This window comes from Solanum verrucosum, unplaced genomic scaffold, assembly GCF_900185275.1.
Source record: "Solanum verrucosum unplaced genomic scaffold, falcon-dt-bn FXZP01000088.1, whole genome shotgun sequence".
Lineage (NCBI taxonomy): Eukaryota > Viridiplantae > Streptophyta > Magnoliopsida > Solanales > Solanaceae > Solanum > Solanum verrucosum.
Genome location: NW_026020077.1, coordinates 1,938,567 through 1,963,794, shown reverse-complemented (window position 1 = coordinate 1,963,794; position 25,228 = coordinate 1,938,567). Strand labels below are relative to the sequence as shown.

Here is a 25,228-nt window from a genome sequence, read left to right as displayed (position 1 = left end):
GCTTTTCCCCTCCCTTATTTCTTGACTTTTTCTTTCTTTCACTCTTTTCTTTTTTCTTCGAATGGGATGGACACCAAATTTGCTCCTTGAATTCATCAATTGAAAATAGTTATTTCGACAGAATTTTACCTCTATGGCTATGTAGTATTAGTCCCACACGTCAATTATATCACACTTGATATACAAGGCTTCTTTGCAATCAATTATATAGCATCTAAATATAGAAAAGCTTTAGTTGGATGGTGAAATATCAAACGTCAACAAGTAACACATCTTTTGGTCTTATACGTGTAGTCTGTAGAATAGCTTGATGTTTTTGGCAGGCAAACTAATAGTATTATCTACAGAACATGTTAAAACAGGAAATTTTGAATACAAGAACATAAAAAAAATACCCAACAACTTTATAGACTAGTACACTTATTTATTTCATATTGTGAAAATATTAACTAGACCATGGAGTAGCCACCACAAGCAAAGGTGATTTCCTACGAACAGCGAGCCCATTACATTCAGTCATATCCAAATCCTCCCCTTTTATCCCTTTTGGTAATGCAAAACTGAATTTGTGTACGAGGTTTGCTAATGCTAGCTCATTCACCATAATAGCAAAAGGAATTCCTGGGCAGCCCCTCCTCCCTGCTCCAAACGGAATTAACTCAAAGTTTAATCCTTTCACATCAATATTACTATTCAAGAACCTTTCTGGCTTGTACTCCTCCGGATTATCCCACGATAATGGGTCTCTGCCGATTCCCCAAGCATTAATAAGGACTACAGTTTTAGCAGGTATGTTATAGTCAAATAATTTTACTTCTTCCATTGATTCTCGAGCAACTAGAAGTGGAACCGGTGCATGAAGCCTGAGGGACTCTTTGATCACTGCTTTAAGATACTGCATATTTCCTAAGTCATCCTCTGTTATCTCTGTTTTCCCTTGCCCTAATTCTCGCACTTCATCCTCTAATTTTTTCATAATTCTTGGATGCCTCAAAAGCTCTGTCATTGTCCACTCCAAAACTGTATATGTTGAATCTGTGCCGGCAACAAATGCATCCTAAGCATTATAAAGAAACACAAATTGGGACGATGGTCAAATGGTAAATATATTAGTAGTATGAATTATATTCAAACTAAATGCTTAAAAGAAAAACACTAAAGAGGGAAATTTTACCAAAAGGAGAGCTTTCAATGAATCTCTTTGAAGTGGAAAACCAGTCTCCTTTCCATTCTGAATTTCAAGCAAAACGTCCACGAAATCTTTAGCTTCACCCGCACTGTATTCTGCTTTCTTGTTCCTAATCACACGTTCTTCAATCACGCTCTCTAGATATGCATCCAAATCTTTTGCTACTTTCTTTACTTTGGTGTCCAGACCTTTAATTTTATTGAGCCATTTAAGCCACGGAATATAATCCCCAACGTTAAAAGTACCTACAAGCATAAGAGTTTCTTCTAGGAGAGTCTTTAGATCTATTCCACTTTCCCCTTCATTATATGTCCTTCCTATGTTCACTCTGCTGATTATGTTATTAGTCATACAACTTAAAACATCTCTCAAGTCTATCACTGAATCACACTGTTGCCTAATTTTATCAATCATGTTTGATGTTTCTTCTTCTCTCACATAACGATAAGATTGGACTCTTTTGTTGCTGAGAAGGTGAAGCACCATGACACTTCTAATTTGTCTCCAGTATTCACCATACGGACTAAAGGCCATGTCTTTGGAGCCATAAAAGAGTCCATCAGCCATGCTAGATTTAGGTCTATTTGACCAAACGAGATCGTGAGTTTTCATGATATCGCGAGCAGCATCGACAGAGGAAGCAATAAGCACTGGCTTACTGCCAAAGTGAAGTAGCATGACTGGACCATATTTTTTGGATAGTTTATGGAGAGAACGATGAGGAAGTGATCCAAGTTGATGGAGATTGCCTATGATTGGAAGTTTTGTTGGAGATGGTGGTGATAACTTATTTTTGGTGTTTGAAGGGCTAAAGAACCACTGATGAAGAAAGTAAATGATCACAAGCAGAGGAACGAGAAGAAAATACTCCATTTTTGTTTTACTAGTTAAGTAGTATTGAGTACAAATCAAGAATATTTGGACTCAATTATCTCTTAGGTAAGACAGAAATTGTGTGGTTGCAGTTCGAATGTCTTATCCTTTTGTCATTCAACTATTCCTTTCGTTCCATTTTATGTTAGGTAGTTTGACTCGATACGAAATTTAAAAAAGAAAGGAAGATTTTTAAAACTTGTGGTTCAAAATGAATGATAGAAATTTGTGTGACTTTAAATCATTTCATTAAGGATAAAATAGACATTTTATAGTGAAATTGTTACTTAATATAGAAATGTGTTATTCTTTTTTAGACTGACTAAAAAGAAAAATAAAGTCACATAAATTGAGATAGAGGGAGTAATAGAATTGTCAATTTTGGCTACCTTGAAAATCTTCTCAAAATATTTAGATATTCAAATTAAATCACCCCTTATCCTTAGAGAACGATATTCAATTTAGACGCTCAAATTAAATCATGTTCTAATTGAACATCTCAACTCCTAATAAAGTGTTCTAATTAGATATTTTTATCTCCAAATATTCAAAAATATGATTACATACTTGTGTTCCCATGTACTTCATCTGTCTCTAATTACTTGTTCATTTTTCCTTTTTTAGTTTGTTCCTAATTACTTGTTCATTTTGATAAATTAAGAAAGAACAATTTTTTTTACTTATTATACCCTCAATTAATTACTTTGAAAAATGTAGAACTTCTTGAAAATCTTATGTTTTTAATTCACTCACGTCATAATTAATAGGGGTAAAATGACAAACTCACTATGACAATTATTATTTTCTTAATAGGTGTGTCATTTAAAAAATGAACAATTAATTAGGGACAAAAGAAGTATATTTTTGCAAAATTTCCAAATAAAAATCGTCAATAATAATATTTATTTAAAAGTGAAATTCAACAAAGTTAAAAATTGAATACTAAAAAAATTCTATAAAATTTATATGGACTATAACACGGTGATCAAATTAGGCCAGCTAAGTGCATCTCCAACCCAATCCTCTATTTTACTCTCCAAATATAGAGTTTTCTATTTTTTCAGACAATCAACTTCAATCTAATTCTCTATGTTACTCTCTAAAAATAAATCTTTTTCTCTCTCCTTAATATTATAGTATTATTTATATTTCACTTATTTTCTTATTTCATAATATAAATTGTTTCTTCTTTTTGTAAATAATCACTCTATAATCTTTACGTAATACAAAATTTTATTTTTTTTCAAATTCTTCATTAATATAAAATTATATTTTATTCTAAATTTCTAAATAACATAAATTGCAATAAATATTATATATAATACATATTAACGAACAATTCAAATAAAAATGAACTCATTGATGAAATATAATTGCATCATAAATATTGTATTATCGTAAAATTTATTTTAAATTTTACATAAATACTCAACTTTTAAGACTATTAGGTTACTCTCATAAATAGGGGTGTGCATCGGTCGATTTGGTTTTATGTATTATCGGTTCGATTTATCAATTTTTGGTTTTTAAATATGTTAAACCAATAACCAAACCATAATATATTTTTTATTGGTTTTAGTCCTTAACGATTCGGTTTTCGGTTTAACCAATAAGAAAATATTTATAAAACAAATATATGACTTTTCTAATAAAGTTGATGCGAAAACATAATACTGTAACTTTACAATAATGCTCATAAAATAGAAACAATAATAACAAAGATGAAAAGAACTATACAAGCGTAACACAAAGAGAAATTAAGAGGAATATGGTTCTTACTTTAGATTTTAACGTTTTTTATAATGTGAAATTGTGAACTCAAAGCCATTATGAAATGTGAATTAAAGGCTAAAGGACAAAGATAGTAACTACTAAGGTATTAAGATTAATATATAATATTTATGTACAAGTAAAAGTAGTAAATTACTAGTCTTAATGGGTTATCGATTTACCCAATAACCCAATATTAAAAACCAATACTGAACCGATAACCCAATAATTTTTTTTATAAAACCATTAAAAAATCGTTAACCCAATAATAATATACCAATAACACTTTTATCGGTTGGTTTGGTTTTTGCACACCTCTACTCATGAATGTTCTATTAATGTATTACGGAGTTCAAAATAAGCATTTTTTGTCCTTATTTTTTATGTGTAGCTAAAAATTATCTAAATTAACAATTTCATCTTGTGTCCAATTATTTCGTGTACTAATTTACTTCCCCTATTCCATTTTGAACTATTGCATCAAATATTTGCATGCTCTTTAAAAAGTGTAGTTTAATAATTTTTCAATATAACATAAAAGTAGATTGTTTGAATTATCATGTAATTTTTGTGCATACTTCATAATGAAAAATAATTATAATCTAAATTACATATTTAAATGACAAAAAAAAAATTTAAAAATTAAATTAGAAAAATTGTTAATTCGGGATGAAAGTAGTATACTTATCAATAATGTTTTAGATGTTATATTACTTAGAAAATAATTATAAATATTAGAGACATAATTAATAATCTTATATAATATAAATAATATTAAAATAACTTTAAATTGCATATTTAAAGTGACCATTTCTTTTAAAAAATAAAATAGAAAAATTATTAATTTGGGCGGAAGTAATAACTTGTTGATAATATATTTTTAAATGTTATGTTACATTAGAAAATAATTACAAATGATAATAATATAATAGAAATAATATTATAATAATCAAAAAGTAAAATAGAGAGGTGAATAGTAGTTCTCCAACCTCTTTATAATTGAAGAATAGAGAGTGAAATGGAGAGTGGTTAGAGAACCCATTCTCTATTTTACTCTCCAAATGTAGAGAATGGAGAGTAAAATAGAGATGGATTGGAGATGGTCTAAGGAAGTTGAAAAGGTTCCGTTCAAAAGGAGCAATAGGACCACAAAACCAGCTCAGAAGTTATTAGATTATAGCTGGAAGTCTAGGTAACTAGAGTGGGTTAGGTTATTCAAGTATGAGGTCTTTATCAGAAGTCATTCAACGTTGATTTTTAATTTAAAATTCATTCAATTATAGATTATTTTTACAAAAAGTCTCTCAATTTAGATTTTTAATTTAAAAGTCACTTAACTATGAACATATTTCACATAAAGCATTCAACTATAGGTATTTTATTTTTAAAGTCACTCAATCTATATAACTAATTTTTTTAATAAAATTTGTTGACATGATTTTTTTATTTAAATTTTAAGAAATAAAAAAATGTCATTTAAATGATTGATCCCTATATACAGATCATAACTAACCCATTTTTATTTTTCAAATTTTTTGTTTTAAATAAAAATTACATGTCAACAACTTTTATTGAAAAAATTAATTAAATAAATTGAGTGATTTTGTATATAAATAAAATATCGATAATTGAATGACCATTTGAGATATTATTTCTAACTACATACAAGGACAGGGTTATTAAATAGTTGATAGAGATATTTTGTACGTAGGCTGAATATAGTTAGAATTCTCTGTCTCTCCCCGCTATCTGTTTGTTGAAAAAGAAATATGAAAAAGGCAAGCTTCTTTTGCAATCAGTTATATCCCAACTAAACCTGGCAAAACTTTACTTCATGATTAATTGATGTAGCATGTTAGGATATCTACCAATCCTGATTAAGGACGGACAGATTTAAAATATTTGTATATAGTTACACTAGAAAAGCTCGAGATTTATTGAATGAGCACAAATCAGATCTGTCAATGGAGAGAAGCTTGTAGAGGCAATCTTCAAATCTACCTTCCAATAGGACCTTCCCCGTTGTCCGATCCTTCACAAGACAAAAATAAGGATGGTCTCTTCGCCAACTTGACGTCAAAAATGTATTTTTACACGGCAAGTTACAAGAAGAGGTATAGATGACTCAACCTACTAGATTTATTGATCCACAGTTTCCTAATCATTTGTGTCGTTTACATAAGACGATGTATGGTCTCAAACAATCCCCTAGGGCTTGGTTTGAGAAGCTCAGTTCAACATTACTCCGTCTTAGCTTCAGTAGCTCTAAGTCAGATACTTCGCTCTTTATTCATTCATGTGGTTCCAACATTACTATAGTACTGTTGGTTTATGTGGATGGCCTTATAGTGACAGGAAGTTCCACTGAATTCATAAATACTCTCATTCTGAAGTTGTCCTTTGACTTTTCTGTGTAAGATTTAGGAGACTTGCATTATTTTTTAGGTGTGGAGGTTACTTCTTTTCCCACTGGTTTAGTATTATCTCAAACCAAATATATTAGAGACATTTTACAGTGAGTTCATATGGATGGTGCACGACCCATTTTAATTCCTATGGTCAGTGGGTTGCAATTATCCAAGCATGGAAGCACTCCCATTGAAGATCCAGCGCTATACCGAAGTCTAGCCAAGGCTCTTCAATATATCAACATTAATAGACCAGATGTATCCTATTCTGTTAACAAATTATATCAATTTATGCATTCTCCTATTTTTACTTATTTTCAAGTGATAAAGCGAGTGATACATTATTTGAAAGGGACTATGCATCCTGGTTTACAACTTCGACAATCTCCGACACTAGTTGCCAATGGCTTCTCTAATGTGGACTGGGCGAGGTGTCCTGATGATCGACAATCCACTCATGGTTATTGTATTTTCCAGGGCCTAATCTGGTATCGTGGTGTTCCAAGAAGCAAAGAGTTGTTGCACGAATCTAGTACTGAATCCGAGTATCGAGGTCTAGCTACTGCTACAGCTGAGATTACATGATTACAACATCTTTTACAAGAATTACATGTTACTTGGCCTAAATCTCCTAAGCTCTGGTGTGACAGCTTATCAACTACTTATCTTACTGCCAATCCAATCTTTCATGCTCGTACGAAGCATATTGAGTTGAATTTTCATTTTTTCAGAGAGAGAGAGAGAGTTGCCTCTAAGGATATCTGTTACTTAAGCTCAAGAGATAAAGTAGCTGATACCTTAACTAAAAGTATCTGGAGAATTTGAAGGGTTACCTAGTAATTAAATGCACTAAATTCAATATGTGGATAATGAACCATATTCATCTATCAATGCCTTTAGCTACTTGGTGAAAAATAAAAAGACATGTTTGAGACATTTTATTTCTCCTCATTCACTTTCTTCCATTTAATTCCGTTTAAATTCCTACCTAAAGTTTAAGTTACAAATTTTCAATATAAGTAATTGTTTATCTCCTATTTAAGACTTATCTGTACAAGAAAACATACATAAATCTTCCATATTGATTAGTAGAAATATATCTACCACAAATTTTGATTATTCCAACAAAATTCTACCTCTATGGCTCTGTAATATTAATTTGATATTAATTGAACACTTCAATTATATCACTGTTTGTAGAAGAAGAAAAAAAAAGAACACTTCAAAATAGAAGGCTTCTTTTGCAATCAGTTATATATCCTAAGTTCCTAAACCTGGCAAAGCTTTAGCTGTATAGTTAAATATCAAACGGCAAGATGATTTATTAGTGTAGCAATGAAGCAGACACATCTTTTAGTTTGATAGTTAAATATGGAATAGCTTGATGTTTTTGACATACAAGAACATGTCAAAAGAAGAAATCTTGCAAACAACAACATAACAGAGATGTGCAGAACACCCAAAAAGGAATCAAACCAACACTTATTTCATATTGTAAAATTATTAACCACTAGCTAGACCATGGAGTAGCCACCGCAAGCAAAGATAATTTCCTACGAACACTGAGCCCATTGCATTCAGTCATGTCCAAATCTTCTTCTTTTGGTAATGCAAAATTGAACTTTTGCACAAGCCTTGCTAATGCTAGCTCATTTATGATAATAGCAAAAGTCATTCCTGGGCAACCCCTTCTGCCAGCTCCAAAAGGAATCAACTCAAAGTTTTGTCCTTTGACATCAATATCACTATTCAAGAACCTCTCTGGCCGGTACTCCTCTGGATCATCCCACAACAATGGGTCTCTGCCCATTGCCCAAGCATTAATAAGGCCTTGAGTTTTAGCAGGTATGTCATAGTCTAATAATTTTACGTCTTCCCTTGATTCACGAGGAAGTAGAAGTGGATTCGGTGGATGAAGCCTGAAGGACTCTTTGATCACTGCTTTAAGATACTGCATATTTCCTAAGTCATCCTCTGTTATCTCTGTTTTCCCTTGCCCTAATTCTCGCACTTCATCCTCTAACTTTTTCAGAACTCTTGGATGCATCAAAAGCTCTGTCATTGTCCACTCCAGAGATGTATACACTGATTCTGTGCCACCAACAAACGCATCCTATGCATTATAAAGAAACACAAAGAATAATATGAAAATTAACAAAACAACATATACTATAAATGTTGAAGAAATAATATTCTAATTGATAAGTTTTTAACTATTTCCCAGTACTCTTCTAAGTGTTGAATCTTGATGATAGACAGAATGGATGTACAGTTGAGGTTATTGAAACTAGGGACTTTCATTGAATATCATGTTGATTGTGGATTAACTGAACTAGAACCTATACATGGATAAATAACCATGTCTAGTATAATTGGTAGGACTATTGTCAATTATGCCTCTTTTACATAGAAATATCTAGAAGAATAACTTCACAAAATTCACTCAGATTTAAAAAAGAGGTTCACACACAAGTGATAACGTGTCTCCCAAATTCTCCCCCTAACAAAACTCTTACATTGTGGATCTTCTTTTGCTTAAAAGAAAATTAAAACAAGAAACACACCAAGGAGGGAAAATTTACCAAAAGGAGAGCTTTCAATGAATCTCTTTGAAGAGTAAAACCAGTCTCCTTTCCATTCTGAATTTCCAGCAAAATGCCCACGAAATCTATAGCCTCACCCACACTGCATTCTCCTTTCTTGTTCCTAATCAAGCGTTCTTCAATGACGCTCTCTAGAAATGCATCCAAATCTTTAGCTACTTTCTTCACTCTGCTGTCCAGACCATTGATTTTATTGAGCCATTTAAGCCACGGAATATAATCCCCAATGTTAAAAGTACCTACAAGTACAAGAAGTTCTTCCAGGAGAGCCTTAACAGCTATTCCACTTTCCCCTTCATTATATGTCCTTCCTATGGTCACTCTGCTGATTATGTTATTAGTCATACAACTTAAAACATCTCTCACGTCTATCACTGAATCACACTGTTGCCTAATTTTATAAATCATGTTTGATATTTCTTCTTCTCTCACATGACGATTAGATTGGACTCTTTTGTTGCTGAGAAGGTGAAACATGACAATGCTTTTAATTTGTCTCCAGTCTTCACCATAGGAAGTAAAGGCCACGTCTTTAGAGCCATAAAAGAGTCCATCAGTGATGCTAGATTTAGGTCTATTTGACCAAACGAGATCGTGAGTTTTCATGATGTCGCGAGCAGCATCGACAGAGGAAGCAATAAGCACTGGCTTACTGCCAAAGTGAAGTAGCATGACTGCACCATATTTTTTGGATAGTTTATGGAGAGAACGATGAGGAAGCGATCCGAGTTGATGGAGATTTCCAATGATTGGAAGCTTTCTTGGAGATGGTGGTAATAACCTTTTTTGTGTGTTTGAAGGGCTAAAGAACCACTGATGAAGAAAGTAAATGAAGGCAAGCAGAGGAACAAGAAGAAAATACTCCATTTTTGTTTTACAAATCGAGAATATTTGGACTCAAATATATATCTCTTATTTGGTGTACAAAACCGAATCAAATTCCAAATTGAGTCAAATCATAAAAGAACCACCTAATGATTTGGTTTGACTTGGTATTGCGAAAAAAATCCAACTATACTTGGATTGGGTTGATTTTAACTATAAAAAAAAAGTCAACATGACATTATATATATAATTTTAAAATTTTATTTTATGCATAAAATTATTCACTTTTTCATAATTTTTATCTTTTAACATATTATTTCAAGTTTATGAGACTTAGAATTTTGAATTGTCTAATAAACGTTATAGTCCATAGATACTAGTAACTCTAATAAAGCTCAAATCAAAACCAAATTAGTATTAATGCTAGCAAAAAGAACTAATTCAACACTAAGAATGACGACAATACTGAATATTTGTTTTTTAGTTTTACGTTGGTTTGGACATTTAAAATACTAAACCTAATTTTAATTTTTCTTTAATGTTTATCATGTAAGTAACTATTACTTATTAGACTTATTTTAATTTGATTTAGTACTTTTAAATTATGGTAATTTCTATTATGACTTATTAATTTACAATATTTATTTTATGCGATTTCATTATTATTTTTTGTTGAATATTTTAGTGTCATCACTCATCTCATATTTTGTGATATTTTCTTAAGAATCGCCTTATAAAGTTGTATTTTAGTAGGATTAAAGAAATATTTGAAGCACAAGTTAATTATATGTTTGTAAGAATACTTTATCAGGAAAAACCCGAGTTTTATTAATTTGGTTTAACTTATAAATTTAAAAATCTAACACAAATAATTTGATTTGGTATTTAAAACTCTAACCATCCTGACTATGTTCACCCTATCTCTTATTTACCAACCTTAAGACTAACGTAGTTTAAGTATCTTGTTGAGGTTTTGTGCGCGCACACAAATTTTTTGGTTACAGTTCGATTGCGTTATATTTTTGCATTGCAATTTATAGAATTGTGGTCCCAATTATTAATAGTAGTGGTATTTTTTAACTCAACTATTAACGATGGTAGTATTTTTTTAATAACATTTTTGTTTAATTTCACATTACACAAAGCATTTGGACCCTTTTCTCTATTTTTAATGACCTCATCTAATGTTTTGAAAGTATACTTATGTAGTAGTATAAAAAGATCTTAGGACAAAATTGAAGGAAAAGAAAATGCAGTATTGTAAATAATATAATCGCGGTCGACCGTCTCCCCTACAACTTGTTTGGATTGTTGTTGCCCGTTAACTGTATTGTATTGTTAGTTTAAGTATAATGTTTGCTTTGATTATTACTTAAATATTACTGTATCGTATCATTTAAATTTATCATTAGGTAACAATGAAAATATCCATTTTGTGTAATGACTAATTTGGTATGATCCATTGTTATCTTAATATTTTCTTCTAATTTTGTCTTTTTACTTATTATTTAATAATTATATTTAATCATGACCCTAGCTACCTTTTCATAGTAGTTCTACCTCGTATCGTAGTTATTTTCTTATACATTTATCATTAAATTATAAATGTATGATATTATGTAACGACGGAAAACAATTCAATATATTCAAACTTTATGTTACTATATATATTGCAACATGAAAGTCCTTAAAAATGTTATTGAATTTTTTTCCCTTCATTAAAAAACTTTACAATAAATAAAATTTTCATTTACTATTTTCCTCAAATTATATTATTATTAAACGGGAAGAATTTTAAATTATAGGAAGATAATTAATTGTCTATTCTTAGTATTAGGAGAATAATCAACTACTACTTTTAGTACAGAACTCTTTTAAGTGGAAAATTCATTAGACGTAGAATTTGTTTAGGCAATAATCTTTTTATTGGAAAACCTAACAACTAAAATTTAAATTCATTTTATATAGATTTTATTTATTTAGCTTTAAGAATCTTTTTAGAATTAGAATTCATTTAACCAACTAAGGAATATTACTTACGTATGTCTCTCTTTATTTAGGTTTAAGATCGATCTTCCAAACTTGCCATAGGGATGGGGTGATATTAGGTTTACGCTTAGAGTTTTTTTACAAATTGGGATCTCGATAGTATTTATGATTGAAGGGATAAATTTTCTTGTGATTTGAGGTAAAAAATTTAGTTTGTTCTTGAAGTTTACAATACTAAATGATCCTATTCTTTTGAGAGAATTAGGATTCCTTTAGCTAATTAAGGAATTTTACATACGCATGTCTCTTTATTTTGGTTTTGAATAAAAAATTCATAACAATAAATTTTAATGCAAAAAATCAACTAAATAAGTTAATGACTTTGTAGGTAAAATATTCATAGTTGAATGATTTTGAGGTTATAAAAGAAAGTTGAACGATTTTATGTGAGAACAACTCTTAGTTGAGTGACTCTGATTTCATAAAAGAAAGTTAAGTGACATCAGAAGAACTTTTAGCTGATTAACTTAGAGGTTATAAAAGAAAATTAAGTGACTTGTAAGATAAAAAATCTTCATTGAGTGACCATCGGAAAAATTATCTCATCTAATTAACTAGCAAATGAGCCTTGATAGTTTAAACCTTGACAAGTCCAAAATTTACCTCATTACTCACTGCCACTTATTTCTTGACTTTTTCTGCTTTTTTTTCTTCAAATGGGATGGACCCCAAATTTGCTCCATTGTGTGAAAATAGCTATTTCCACAGAATTTTACCTCAATTGCTATGTAATATTAATCCCACACGTCAATTATATCACACTAATCAAAATATCAGGTTTCTTTTTCCTCTTGTTTTCCAATCCATCTACTTATGGAAAAGCTTTAGTTGGATGGTTCAATATCAAACGAAGAAATAATACATCTTTTGGTCTGAACGCAAATATTTTATTCATAAACTCAAAAGTTTATTAATTTTAGTTCAAGTTCTTTTTTCCTTTTTTTTGTATATTGAAAAATAACTAACAACGTCTTATTTTATTATAGTAAGAAATCAAATTAAAGTACGTTTAGAAAATATTTTCTTATATGAACGACAACAAACAAATTTTAACTAAACATTACTTAAATAAATACCAAAAATAACAAATCTTAAACATTTTTGGATTACTACTCCAAATTTAAATTATTATTCCAACATTCTCCAGTGATTCAAAATTGTATACTCTTGTCTTTTTCTTCTTTGTCATTGTTGTTGCGTTGGAAAACACTTTTCTTCAATCTTCAATTTCATTCTTGTCACTATTGTTATATTAGAGAACTTCTCTTTAATATTCAATTGACAATTGTTGGAGTACTTCTATTTAATTCTCTCTTTTTTTCTTGATTGTGTTGGAGTAACTTCTCTCCAATTTCCAAGTATAAATCAAGGAGTATTGAATGGAAATCAAGAATATTTGGACGCAATTATCTCTTATCAATTGTGTAGTTATAGTTCGATTACGTTATTTTTTTGTCGTGCCATTTATAGAATTGTCACTCATGTATAATGAAAATCTTCTCAAAATATTTAGGCTCATTACACCCCCTTAAACTTAGAAGATATTTAATGTAGACATTCAAATTATATTATGTTCTAATTGAATAATTTAACTTCTAATAAAGTGTTCTAATACACTCGACTCAAATTTCAGAAAAAATAAATGCACTCATTTTTATCTATCTATTAGATAATTAAGTTAACCATATAAAATATATTATATACATTTTTCTTGATAAGTCGTACTAAAACTCAAGCACACTTGACATTGATGCGCGTAGCCAAAAGAGATGACATGAGTGCGTATGAGAACAAAAGAAAAGGTATGTATTATCAGTATGCATTTGCCATATACGCACTCATGTGCGTATGAGAACAAAAGAAAAGGTATGTATTATCAGTATGCATTTGCCATATACGCACTTTCACTTCAGTAATGTGTCTGAATTTTATTTTAATTTTAATTCTCTTATTTTGATTAAATTTACTATCCCTCACAATATTTTTTTAATAATTCCATTTTAATTATTTTTTTAATTCACGGGTGCAAAGTGTAGTGTTGTGTTTGGCTATAATTGAAAATATGATTATGTAGGTGTGATGTGTTGTGTACTTGTGTTCCTCTGTATATTTTTGCAAAATTTTCAAATAAAAGTCGTGAATAATCATATTATGCTAAAAATGAAAATCAACAAGATTAAATTACTAAAATAATCCTATAGAATTTATACGAACCATAACACCCTTCGGAAAATAGAAAATTTGAAGAATTTGAAGGGTTACCTAGTAAATAAATACACCAAATTCAATATGTGGATAATGAACCATATTCATCTATCAATGTCTCCAGCTATTTGGTGAAAAATAAAAAGACATGTTTGGGACATTTTATTTCCCCTCATTTACTTTCTTCCATTTAATTCTGTTTAAATTCTTACCTAAAATTTAAGTACAATCTTTCAATTTAATTAATTAATTTTCTCCTATTTAAGACTCATCTTTACAAGAAAACATACATAAATCTTCCTTACAAAAGAGAGGCTTCGTTAATTTACTTGAAAAGAAAAATTAAGATAGTAGGGATATGAGTCTTTGTTGCAACTTATCTAATATCTCTTAAATTCTTGCAAGTTCTCTATGTATTTTTCTTAACCAATTATTGTAATTTATAATTATTTTTTGTTGATCTATTTTTTGTTTTATCAGTAGATTAGTAAATTAAAATGTACAAAAAAAATCAAACATTTTTTTCTTTCATAATATTTAGGGAAAATTATGCGGTTAAACAAACTTATACTACTTAATTACTCATCATAGCTATAATTTGCTATAATTACCACTCACGACTAATATTATACATTAATTATGTGGGCTGACTTTGAGTTTGTATAATTAGTCATGTTTGTATATGTATAATTCGTCAGAATATACAAATACATATGTATAATATACAATTATCTTACCTATATACATATACAATTCACCTCTCTCCCACTCTTTGCCCTCTCTCACTCGCCTCTCTCCTCTCTCTCCCAATCTCGCTCGCCTCTCTCCTCCCTCTCCCAATCTCGCTTGCTATATATACAATTGCATATGTATAATGTACAATTATCTAACATATATACATATACAATTCACCTCTCTCCCCCTCTCTGCCCTCTCTCTCTCGCCTCTCGCCTCTCTCCTCCCTCTCCCAATCTCACTCGCCTCTCTCCTCCCTCTCCCAATCTCTCTTGCCATATATACAAATATATATGTATAATATACAATTATCTAACCTATATGCATATGCAATTCACCTTTCTCCACTCTTTGCCCCCTCTCTCTCGCCTCTCTCCTCTCTCTCCAGTCTCGCTCGCCTCTCTCCTCCATATAACATGTAGCTACGAATTGTAATTATCAAACTATAGCTATGGAGAGTAATTAGACTATTTTTGAGTGGCTATATGTGAAAGTTCCCCTAATATTTATTGGTTTCTTTGTCTATTATAGAGATCAATATCTCCAACAGGTTATAATTAGGATTTCTGTTTCAACCTGAATGTATATTTGATTGTGATTTATGGTATTGCAAGCTATTTCCATAATTTTGTTTAGAACTTTTTATTAGCCATTTTGTAAATATTTGATATGATTACTAGGTTTTTTCAAACTTTTCCTCATAGGTGCAGTCATAGGGGTGTTCGTGGTTCGGTTTGGATCGGTTATTGATTAAAATCAAAATCAAACCAATTTAATCAGTTTTTTAAATTTCTAAAACCAAACCAAATCAAACGAAAAAAAATAACCGTTGGTTTGGTTATTGTCGGTTTGGTTCGGTTTGGTTTGGTTTTTCTGGTTTATACGGTTTGAAAGTCATAGTAATTTTTTTGAGGACTTACGTCGATAGACACAAACATCTAGCACATGAACTATCCACAGAAAGCATTATGACCATTTTACCAGAGACTAGTGTAGTTGAAAATAAGAGAAACCTCGAACGTTCATAATTTTGGCTTTAGATGTTAGTCTTGGGTATAGAAAAATACTATTTCACGGTCCATACCTCATTTGAACTTATAAATACCTATAATTATCCATTCGAACTAACACACATAATTTATTAAATCATCACAAACACTCACAAAAAAATTTGGTAAAAATACTACATGCAATCAATGTGTGCCACTCTTGAAGGCAAGCAATGTCTACTACCATATCTTTTAGTACGTAATGAATTAGGTGAGGCATGACATATGAAAATTGTAGGTCAATAAGTTTTCTTTCAAATGCCAACAATTTTGTATCATTTAATGTTTAAAGTAAAGAATTATGACCATTTTACCAGAGACTAGTGAAGTTGTAAATAAGAAAAACTTCGAACGTTCATAATTTTGTCTTTAGATATTAGTTTCGGGTATAGAAAAACTCTATTGCACGATCCATACCTCATTTAAACTTATAAATACCTATAATTACTCATTCGAGCTAACACACATAATTTATTAAATCATCACAAACACCCACAAAAAATTTTGGTCAAAAAACTACATGCAATCAATGTGTGCCTCTCTTGAAGGCAAACAAAGTATACTACCATATCTTTTAGTACGTAATGAATTAGGTGAACCATGACATATGAAAATTGTAGGTCAATGAGTTTTATTTCAAATGCCACTAATCTTGTATCATTTAATGTTTAAAGTAAAGCATTATGACCATTTTACCAGAGACTAGTGTAGTTATAAATAACAGAAACTTCGAACGTTCATAATTTTGGCTTTAGATGTTAGTTTCGGGTATAGAAAAACTAGATTTCACGTTCCATACATTATTTCAACTTATAAATACCTATAATTACCCATTCGAACTAACACACATAATTTATTAAATCATCACAAACACCCACAAAAAATTTTGGTCAAAAACTATATACAATCAATGTGTGCCTCTCTTGAAGGCAAACAATGTATACTACCATATCTTTTAGTACGTAATGAATTAAGTGAGCCATGACATATGAAAATTGTAGGTCAATTAGTTTTCTTTCAAATACCACCAATTTTGTATCATTTAATGTTTAAAGTGAAACATTATGACCATTTTATCAGAGACTAGTGTAGTTGTAAATAAGAGAAACTTCGAACATCTATAATTTTGGCTTTAGATGTTAGTTTTGGTTATAAAAACACTCTATTTCAAGTTTCATACCTCATTTGAACTTATAAATACCTACAATTACCCATTCGAACTGACACATATAATTTATTAAATCATCACAAACACCCACAAAAAATTTTGGTCGAAAAATTACATTCAATCAATGTGTGCCTCTCTTGAAGGCACACAATGTATACTATCATATCTTTTAGTACGTAATGAATTAGGTGAGCCAAGACATGAAAATTTTAGATAAATTAGTTTTCTTTCAAATGCCACCAAATTTATATCATTTAATGTTTAAAGTCAAACATAATGACTATTTTATCAAAGACTAGTGTAGTTGTAAATAAGAGAAACTTTGAACGTTCATAATTTTGTCTTTTGATGTTAGTTTTGAGTATAGAAAAACTCTATTTCACGTTCCATACCTCATTTGAACTTATAAATACCTATAATTACCCATTCGAACTAACACACATAATTTATTAAATCATCACAAACATTTATCAAAAATTTAGGTCAAAAAACTACATGCAATCAATATGTACCTCTGTTGAAGGCAAACAATATATACTACCATATCTTTTAGTACGTAATAAATTAGGTGAGCCATGTCATATCAAAATTGTAGGTCAATGAGTTTTCTTTCAAATGCCAACAATTTTGTATCATTTAATGTTTAAAGTAAAGCATTATGACCATTTTACCACAGACTAGTGTAGTTGTAAATAAGAGAAACTTCGAACGTTCATAATTTTGGCTTTAGATGTTAGTTTCGGATATAGAAAAACTCTATTTCAAGTTTCATACCTCATTTGAACTTATAAATACCTATAATTACCCATTCAAACTAACACAGATAATTTATTAAATTATCACAAACACCCACAAAAAATTTTGGTCAAAAAACTACATGCAATCAATGTGTGCCTCTACCATATCTTTTAGTACGTAATGAATTAGTTGAGCCATGACATATACAAATTGTAGGTCAATGAGTTTTCTTTCAAATGCCACCAACTTTGTATCATTTAATGTTTAAAGTAAATTATTATGATCATTTTACCAGAGACTAGTGTAGTTGTAAATATGAGAAACTTCAAACGTTCATAATTTTGGCTTTTGATGTTAGTTTTGGGTTTAGAATAACTCTATTTCACTGTCCATACCTCATTTGAACTTATATATACCTATAATTACCAATTCGAACTAACACACACAATTTATTAAATCATCACAAACACCCACAAAAAATTTTAGTCAAAAAACTACATGCACTCAATGTGTGCCTCTCTTGAAGGCAAACAATGTATACTACCATATCTTTTAGTATGTAATAAATTATGTGAGCCATGACATATGAAAATTGTAGGTCTATGAGTTTTGTTTCAAATGCCACCAATTTTGTATCATTTAATATTTAAAGTAAAGAATTATGACTATTTTACCATATACTAGTGTAGTTGATATAAGAAAAACTTCGAACGTTCATAATTTTGGCTTAAGATGTTAGTTTCGGGTATAGAAAAACTCTATTTCACGGTCCATACCTCATTTAAACTTATAAATACCTATAATTACCCATTCGAACTAACACACGTAATTTATTAAATCATCATAAATCACCCACAAAATATTTTGGGCAAAAAAACTACATGCAATCACTGTATGTCTCTCTTGAAGGCAAACAATGTATACTACCATATCTTTTAGTACGTAATGAATTATGTGAGCCATGATATATGAAAATTGTAGGTCAATGAGTTTTATTTCAAATGCCACCAATCTTGTATCATTTAATGTTTAAACTAAAGCATTATGACCATTTTACCAGAGACTAGTGTAGTTGTAAATAAGAGAAACTTCGAACATTCATAATTTTGGCTTTAAATGTTAGTTTCGGGTATAGAAAACCTCTATTGAACGCTCTATACATCATTTGAACTTATAAATACCTATAATTACCCATTCGAACTAACACACATAATTTATAAGTAAAGCACTATGACCATTTTACCTGAGACTAGTATAGTTGTAAATAAGAGAAACTTCGAACGTTCATAATTTTGGCTTTATATGTTAGTTTCGGGTATAGAAAAACTCTGTTGCACGCTCTATACAACATTTGAACTTATAAATACCTATAATTACCCATTCGAACTAACACACATAATTTATTAAATCATCACAAACACCCACAAAAAATTTTGGTGAAAAAATTGCATGCAATCAATGCGTGCCTCTCTTGAAGGCAAACAATGTATGCTACCATATCTTTTAGTACGGAATGAATTAGGTGAGCTATGACATATGAAAATTGTCGGTCAAATAGTTTTCTTTTAAATGCCACCAATTTTGTATCATTTAATATTTAAAGTAAAACATTATGACCATTTTACCAGAGACTAATGTAGTTGTAAATATGATAAACTTTGAACGTTCATAACTTTGGCTTTAGATGTTAGTTTCGGGTATAGGAAAACTCGATTTCAAGTTCCATACCTCATTTGAACTTATAAATACCTATAATTACCCATTCGAACTAACACACATAACTTATTAAATCATCACAAACACCCACAAAGATTTTTTGTCAAAATACCAAATGCAATCAATGTGTAACAATGTATATTACCATATCTTTTAGTACGGAATGAATTAGGTGAGCCATGACATATGGAAATTGTAGGTCAATGAGTTTTCTTTCAAATACCACCAATTTTGTATCATTTAATGTTTAAAGTGAAACATTATGACCATTTTACCAAAGACTAGTTTAGTTGAAAATAAGAGAAACTTCAAACATTTATAATTTTGGCTTTAGATGTTAGTTTCAGTTATTGAAAAACTTTATTTCACGTTCCATACCTCATTTGAACTTATAAATACCTATAATTACCCATTCGAACTAACACACATAATTTATTATATCATCACAAACACCCACAAAATATTTTTTTTGGGTAAACTATATGCAATCAATGTGTGCCTCTCTTGAAGGTAAACAATGTATATTACCATATCTTTTATTACGTAATGAATTAGGTGAGCCATGACATATGAAAATTGTAGGTCAATGAGTTTTATTTCAAATGCCACCAATTTTGTATCATTTAATGTTTAAAGTAAAGCATTATGACCATTTTACCAGAGACTAGTGTAGTTGTAAAAAAGAGAAACTTTGAACGTTCATAATTTTGTCTTTAGATTTTAGTTTCGAGTATAGAAAAACTTTATTTCACGTTCCATACCTTATTTGAACTTATAAATACCTATAATTACCCATTCGAACTAACACACATAATTTATTAAATCATCACAAACACCCACAAAAAAATTTGGTCGAAAAATTACATTCAATCAATGTGTGCCTCTCTTGAAGGCAAACAATGTATACTACCATGCATATTTTTTAGTACGTAATGAATTATGTGAGCCATGACATATGAAAATTGTAGGTCAATGAGTTTTCTTTCAAATGCCACCAATCTTGTATCATTTAATGCTTAGAGTTAAGCATTATGACCATTTTACGTGAGACTAGTGTAGTTGTGAATAAGAGAAACTTCGAACGTTCATAATTTTGGCTTTAGATGTTAGTTTTGGGTATAGAATAACTCTATTTCACGGTCCATACCTCATTTGAACTTATAAATACCTATAATTACCCATTCGAACTAACACATATAATTTATTAAATCATCACAAACACCCACAAAAAAATTTGGTCAAAGTAGGAATGTATTTGGTGAATATATATGGTAAAGTTGGAATGTATTTGAAGAAAAATAAATTTATATTGTTGAGAATAATCGTTATATGAGATATAAATGATTCAAAAAGTAATGATATGAATTATAAATTTTATTTACATATGAAATAAATGATTAGTAGACATAAATGTGGGGTTATTTTTACAAATTATAAACTTGTCAGTCAATTTTTATATTTGAAAAATCCCTAATCATGCTTTTTGGAGAATTTGATCAACTTGAAATCACATATCCAAACGCTAATTTCATCTCATAATTTTATATTGCGATATAAAACCGGATGTCCAAACACCTACTAGGTTAGCTAAAAAGCATTAACATTCTCATTTTCATAATATTGTAATTCAAACACATTATTGGGACAGACTAATACAAATATATCTAACACAAATTTTGATTATTTCAACAAAATTCTACCTTAATGGATTTCCGAAAAACGTTCCCCGGCAAATTTCTCGTTGAAGTGCAAATAGTTATTTCAACAGAATTCTACCTCTATGGTTCTGTAATATTAATTCAACACTTCAATTATACCACTGTTTGTTGAAGAATAAAAATGAAAAAGGCAAGGCTTCTTTTGCAATCATTATATCCCAACTTAACCTGGAAAACCTTTAGTTGGATAGTTAAATATCAAACGGCAAGATGATTTATTAGTGTAGCAATGAAGTGACACATCTTTTAGTTTGATAGTTAAATATCAAATGGCAAGACGTATAGAATAGCTTGATGTTTTTGGCATACAAGAACATGTCAAAAGAAGAAATCTTGCAAACAACAACATAACAGAGATGTGCAAAACACCCAAAAAGGAAGCAGATCGTGAAATTATTAAGCACTAGCTAAACCATGAAGTAGCCACCGCTAGCAAAGGTAATTTCCTACGAACAGCGAGCCCATGGCATTCAGTCATGTCCAAATCTTCTTCTTTTGGTAAAGCTAAATTGAACTTGTGCACAATCCTTGCTAATGCTAGCTCATTTATGATAATAGCAAAAGTAATTCCTGGGCAACCCCTCCTGCCAGCTCCAAATGGAATCAACTCAAAGTTTAGTCCTTTGAAATCAATATCACTATTCAAGAACCTCTCTGGTCGGTACTCCTCTGGATCGTCCCACAATAATGGGTCTCTGCCGATTGCCCAAGCATTAATAAGGACTTCAGTTTTAGCAGGTATGTGATAGTCTAGTAATTTTACGTCTTCCATTGATTCACGAGGAACAAGAAGTGGATTCGGAGGATGAAGCCTGAGGGACTCTTTGATCACTGCTTTGAGATACTGCATATTTCCTAAGTCATCCTCTGTTATCTCTGTTTTCCCTTGGCCTAATTCTCGCACTTCATCCTCTAACTTTTTCAGAACTCTTGGATGCCTTAAAAGCTCTGTCATTATCCACTCTAAAGCTGTATACGTTGATTCTGTGCCAGCAACAAACGCATCCTATGCATTATAAAGAAACACAATGAACAAAATTTACTAGTTTTTAAAAATAAATAGTACTATGAAAATTAACATGAAAATATATACTCCAATTGACAATGTTTTTAACTATTCCCAATTAAGTACATATCTGGACTAGTCAGAATATATAATTTACAAATGGTGATGTTGTTTATGGATTACATACCGTCCAAGATAGAAGGAGGTTATGAATAAAACTTAGAAATCTAATAAATCAAGTAAACCCCTTGGCTGGCTGGCAATGAGTGACTATAGTAATTAGTAAAACAAGACACGCACCAAGGAAGGAATAAAGAGGGAAATTTTACCAAAAGGATAGCTTTCAATGAATCTCTCTGAAGAGTATAACCAGTCTCCTTTCCATTCTGAATTTCCAGCAAAACTCCCATGAAATCTATAGCTTCACCCACATTGCATTCTCCTTTCTTGTTCCTAATCATGCCTTCTTCAATGACGCTCTCTAGAAATGCATCCAAATCTTTAGCTACTTTCTTCACTCAGCTATTCAGACCATTAATTTTATTGACCCATTTAAGCCATGGAATATAATCCCCAATGTTTAAAGTACCTGTAAGTACAAGAAGTTGTTCTAGGAGAGCCTTGACAGCGATTCCACTTTCCCCTTCATTATATGTCCTTCCTATGTTCACTCTGCTGATTATGTTATTAGTCATACAACTTAAAACATCTCTCAAGTCTATCACTGAATCACATTGTTGCCTAATTTTATCAATCATGTTTGATATTTCTTCTTCTCTCACACGACGATAAGATTGGACTCTTTTGTTGTTGAGAAGGTGAAGCACCGTTATGCTTCTAATTTGTCTCCAGTATTCACCATATGGAGTAAAGGCCACGTCTTTAGATCCATAAAAGAGTCCATCAGTCATGCTAGATTTAGGTCTACCTGACCAAACAAGATCGTGAGTTTTCATGATATCCCGAGCAGCATTGACAGAGGAAGCAACAATCACTGGCTTACTGCCGAAGTGAAGTAGCATGACTGGACCATATTTTTTGGATAGTTTATGGAGAGAGCGGTGAGGAAGTGATCCAAGTTGATGGAGATTGCCTATGATTGGAAGCTTTGTTGGAGATGGTGGCAGCAATAACCTCTTTTGTGTGTTTGAAGGGCTAAAGAACCACCAATGAAGAAACAAAATGAAGGCAAGCAGAGGAACAAGAAGAAAATACTCCATTTTTGTTTTAGAACAATACTTTGTGTTTGGCCAATGTTCCAAAAAGTGCTAAATGGGAAAACTACTTTTTTAGCTGCTGAAAAACTGTACTCGGTTTTCGGAGTTAATATCTTTAAAGGTTGCTGAATTATGAGAAATTATGTAAGGAAGTCATTAAACTTTGTTTTGTATCAATAAAATCACCCGACTTAAGACTTATCTTCAAAAATCACTCAATTAAATTTATCATTAAAATAAATTTAACATGACAAATTATTATTTTTCTTATGCCATTTAATCATGTATCCCACAAAAAAATAATATTATGAAATAATAAATGTTTGAAATAACAATAAAAAATTACAAAGATAATATCTATACTATACTAGGATTTCTAATCTTCTTCTTCTGAACCTCAACAACCTCTTTTAGAAGTAGAAGATGGTCCATCAGTTTCAGTACTTACAACTTTATCAACACCTCGAGCAGCCAACACATTAGTTTTAAACTTTTAATAGCTATTACTGGTTCTTCATTTGGTTCCTTGTGAACAAAAGAAATAAGAAATAGAGATCTTGGCAGAGAAAATGTTTTCAAATTGTATTACTTTTAAAGTAAAATTATTGTCTGAGTTATATCAAATTTATTTTAATGATAAATATAATTGAGTGATTTTTAAAGATAAAAATCTTAAGTTAAGTGACTTCATTGATACAAAATGTAATTCAATGACTTTTCTAGATAATTTCTTATAGTACAATGACATTTTAACATATTAGCTCCTGTTTTTGCTACTATAAAAACACATAATTTTCTCTGTGGAAGCTTGGTTGAACACTTCAGACGTTATATAATAAGTACATCTTTAAAAAACATTTTTCACTTTCCAAAGCTTGACCAGAAAAGCTATAAACGTGGAATATTTATTCAATAATGAAATACTTAGATCTTAAAATAAATTAGTATATCCTTGTAGTAAACAAAAGAGGCCAGATATTTTATTTTTATTTTGTTTAAAAAGGAACAGATCATGATCTACAAATATCCTATATTTTATTCTCTGGTCCTTAACACCCATGTGAATTTTTCAAGATATCAACATAGTCCTCTTCTTTACCAAAAAAGAAAAAAGGTCATTTTCTTTTAAACAGACTAAAAAGGAAAGAAAATCATTCTTTTTTAAACGGATGAAGTATAATAATTAATAATACCTTCATAACATCTGAGCAGACTTCCCATTATTCGGTGGTATTTTTTGTGATAAATCACAAATTATGACTCGATACTAATTAGGTAAAGTTCAGGACCTCTTGGTTACAACAAATAATATGGTTGATACTAATATAAAGTTTGATTTTTCGTTATAAATGCAAACAGTTTAATGATATTAGTGCAATATTGTTGGACATATTCTACAAAAAATGCTGAATTTATGGCGGTTAATTTGAGCGAGTTCTTAAAATCTCCACTATTAATACATTTTGTAGCGTTTTTTCTAACTCCCACAATATAAATCTTTTTATGATAGTTTTATTAAGGAGGTTAGAGAATTGTCATAAGCTGGAATAGTTTGTGGGGATTATCGACCCCCAAAAATTTGTTTTGTTACTTTTCAAAATTATATATATATATATATATATATATATATATATATATATATTCAAATTATATGATATATAACAATTAATGTTGAAAGTTAATTTCATTATATATATACATACATTCTTCTTCTTCATTTCAATTTGATTATAATCTTAGATCCTTTATTTTTTTTCAATCTATTACGATAAGCTTGAATATTTTTTCTACTTTGTTTATCCAATTTCACTTAAACGTTTTATCTTATATATAGTAGTACTATAATTTGTATTGTGATATCTTATATAGTCATATTCATTTATATTTATTTTTGCTTAAATTTTAACTTTAATTGAGTTTTTTTAATACTAATGTCAAATTAACTAATTAGTTACTTGT

At 30.2% G+C, this 25,228-nt stretch overlaps 2 protein-coding genes and 1 pseudogene across 3 annotated transcripts; all 3 read right to left on the bottom strand.

Annotated features, from left to right (window-relative positions):
* Positions 1 to 248: 248 nt before the first annotated feature.
* On the bottom strand, positions 249 to 23,213 carry LOC125824150 (cytochrome P450 71A4-like). Of its 2 annotated transcripts, XM_049503514.1 has the most exons (4): positions 23,187 to 23,213; positions 9,588 to 9,624; positions 1,175 to 1,939; positions 249 to 1,057 (listed from the first exon to the last, which is right to left on the bottom strand). In XM_049503514.1, the coding sequence occupies exons 3-4, from the start codon at positions 1,865 to 1,867 to the stop codon at positions 446 to 448; spliced, it is 1,305 nt and encodes a 434-aa protein (XP_049359471.1). In that variant the 5' UTR covers positions 1,868 to 1,939; positions 9,588 to 9,624; positions 23,187 to 23,213; the 3' UTR covers positions 249 to 445. The 2 variants fall into 2 exon arrangements, with proteins under 2 accessions (XP_049359471.1, XP_049359470.1); XM_049503513.1 differs by lacking the exons at positions 9,588 to 9,624; positions 23,187 to 23,213 and having other exon boundaries at positions 1,175 to 2,062.
* Positions 7,577 to 9,713, bottom strand: LOC125824154 (cytochrome P450 71A4-like). Its single transcript, XM_049503517.1, has 2 exons — positions 8,823 to 9,713; positions 7,577 to 8,353 (listed from the first exon to the last, which is right to left on the bottom strand). Exons 1-2 carry the CDS (start codon positions 9,708 to 9,710, stop codon positions 7,751 to 7,753), a joined length of 1,491 nt encoding a protein of 496 aa, XP_049359474.1. The 5' UTR covers positions 9,711 to 9,713; the 3' UTR covers positions 7,577 to 7,750.
* LOC125824157 (cytochrome P450 71A4-like) lies at positions 21,450 to 23,272 on the bottom strand (annotated as a pseudogene).
* Positions 23,273 to 25,228: the final 1,956 nt, after the last annotated feature.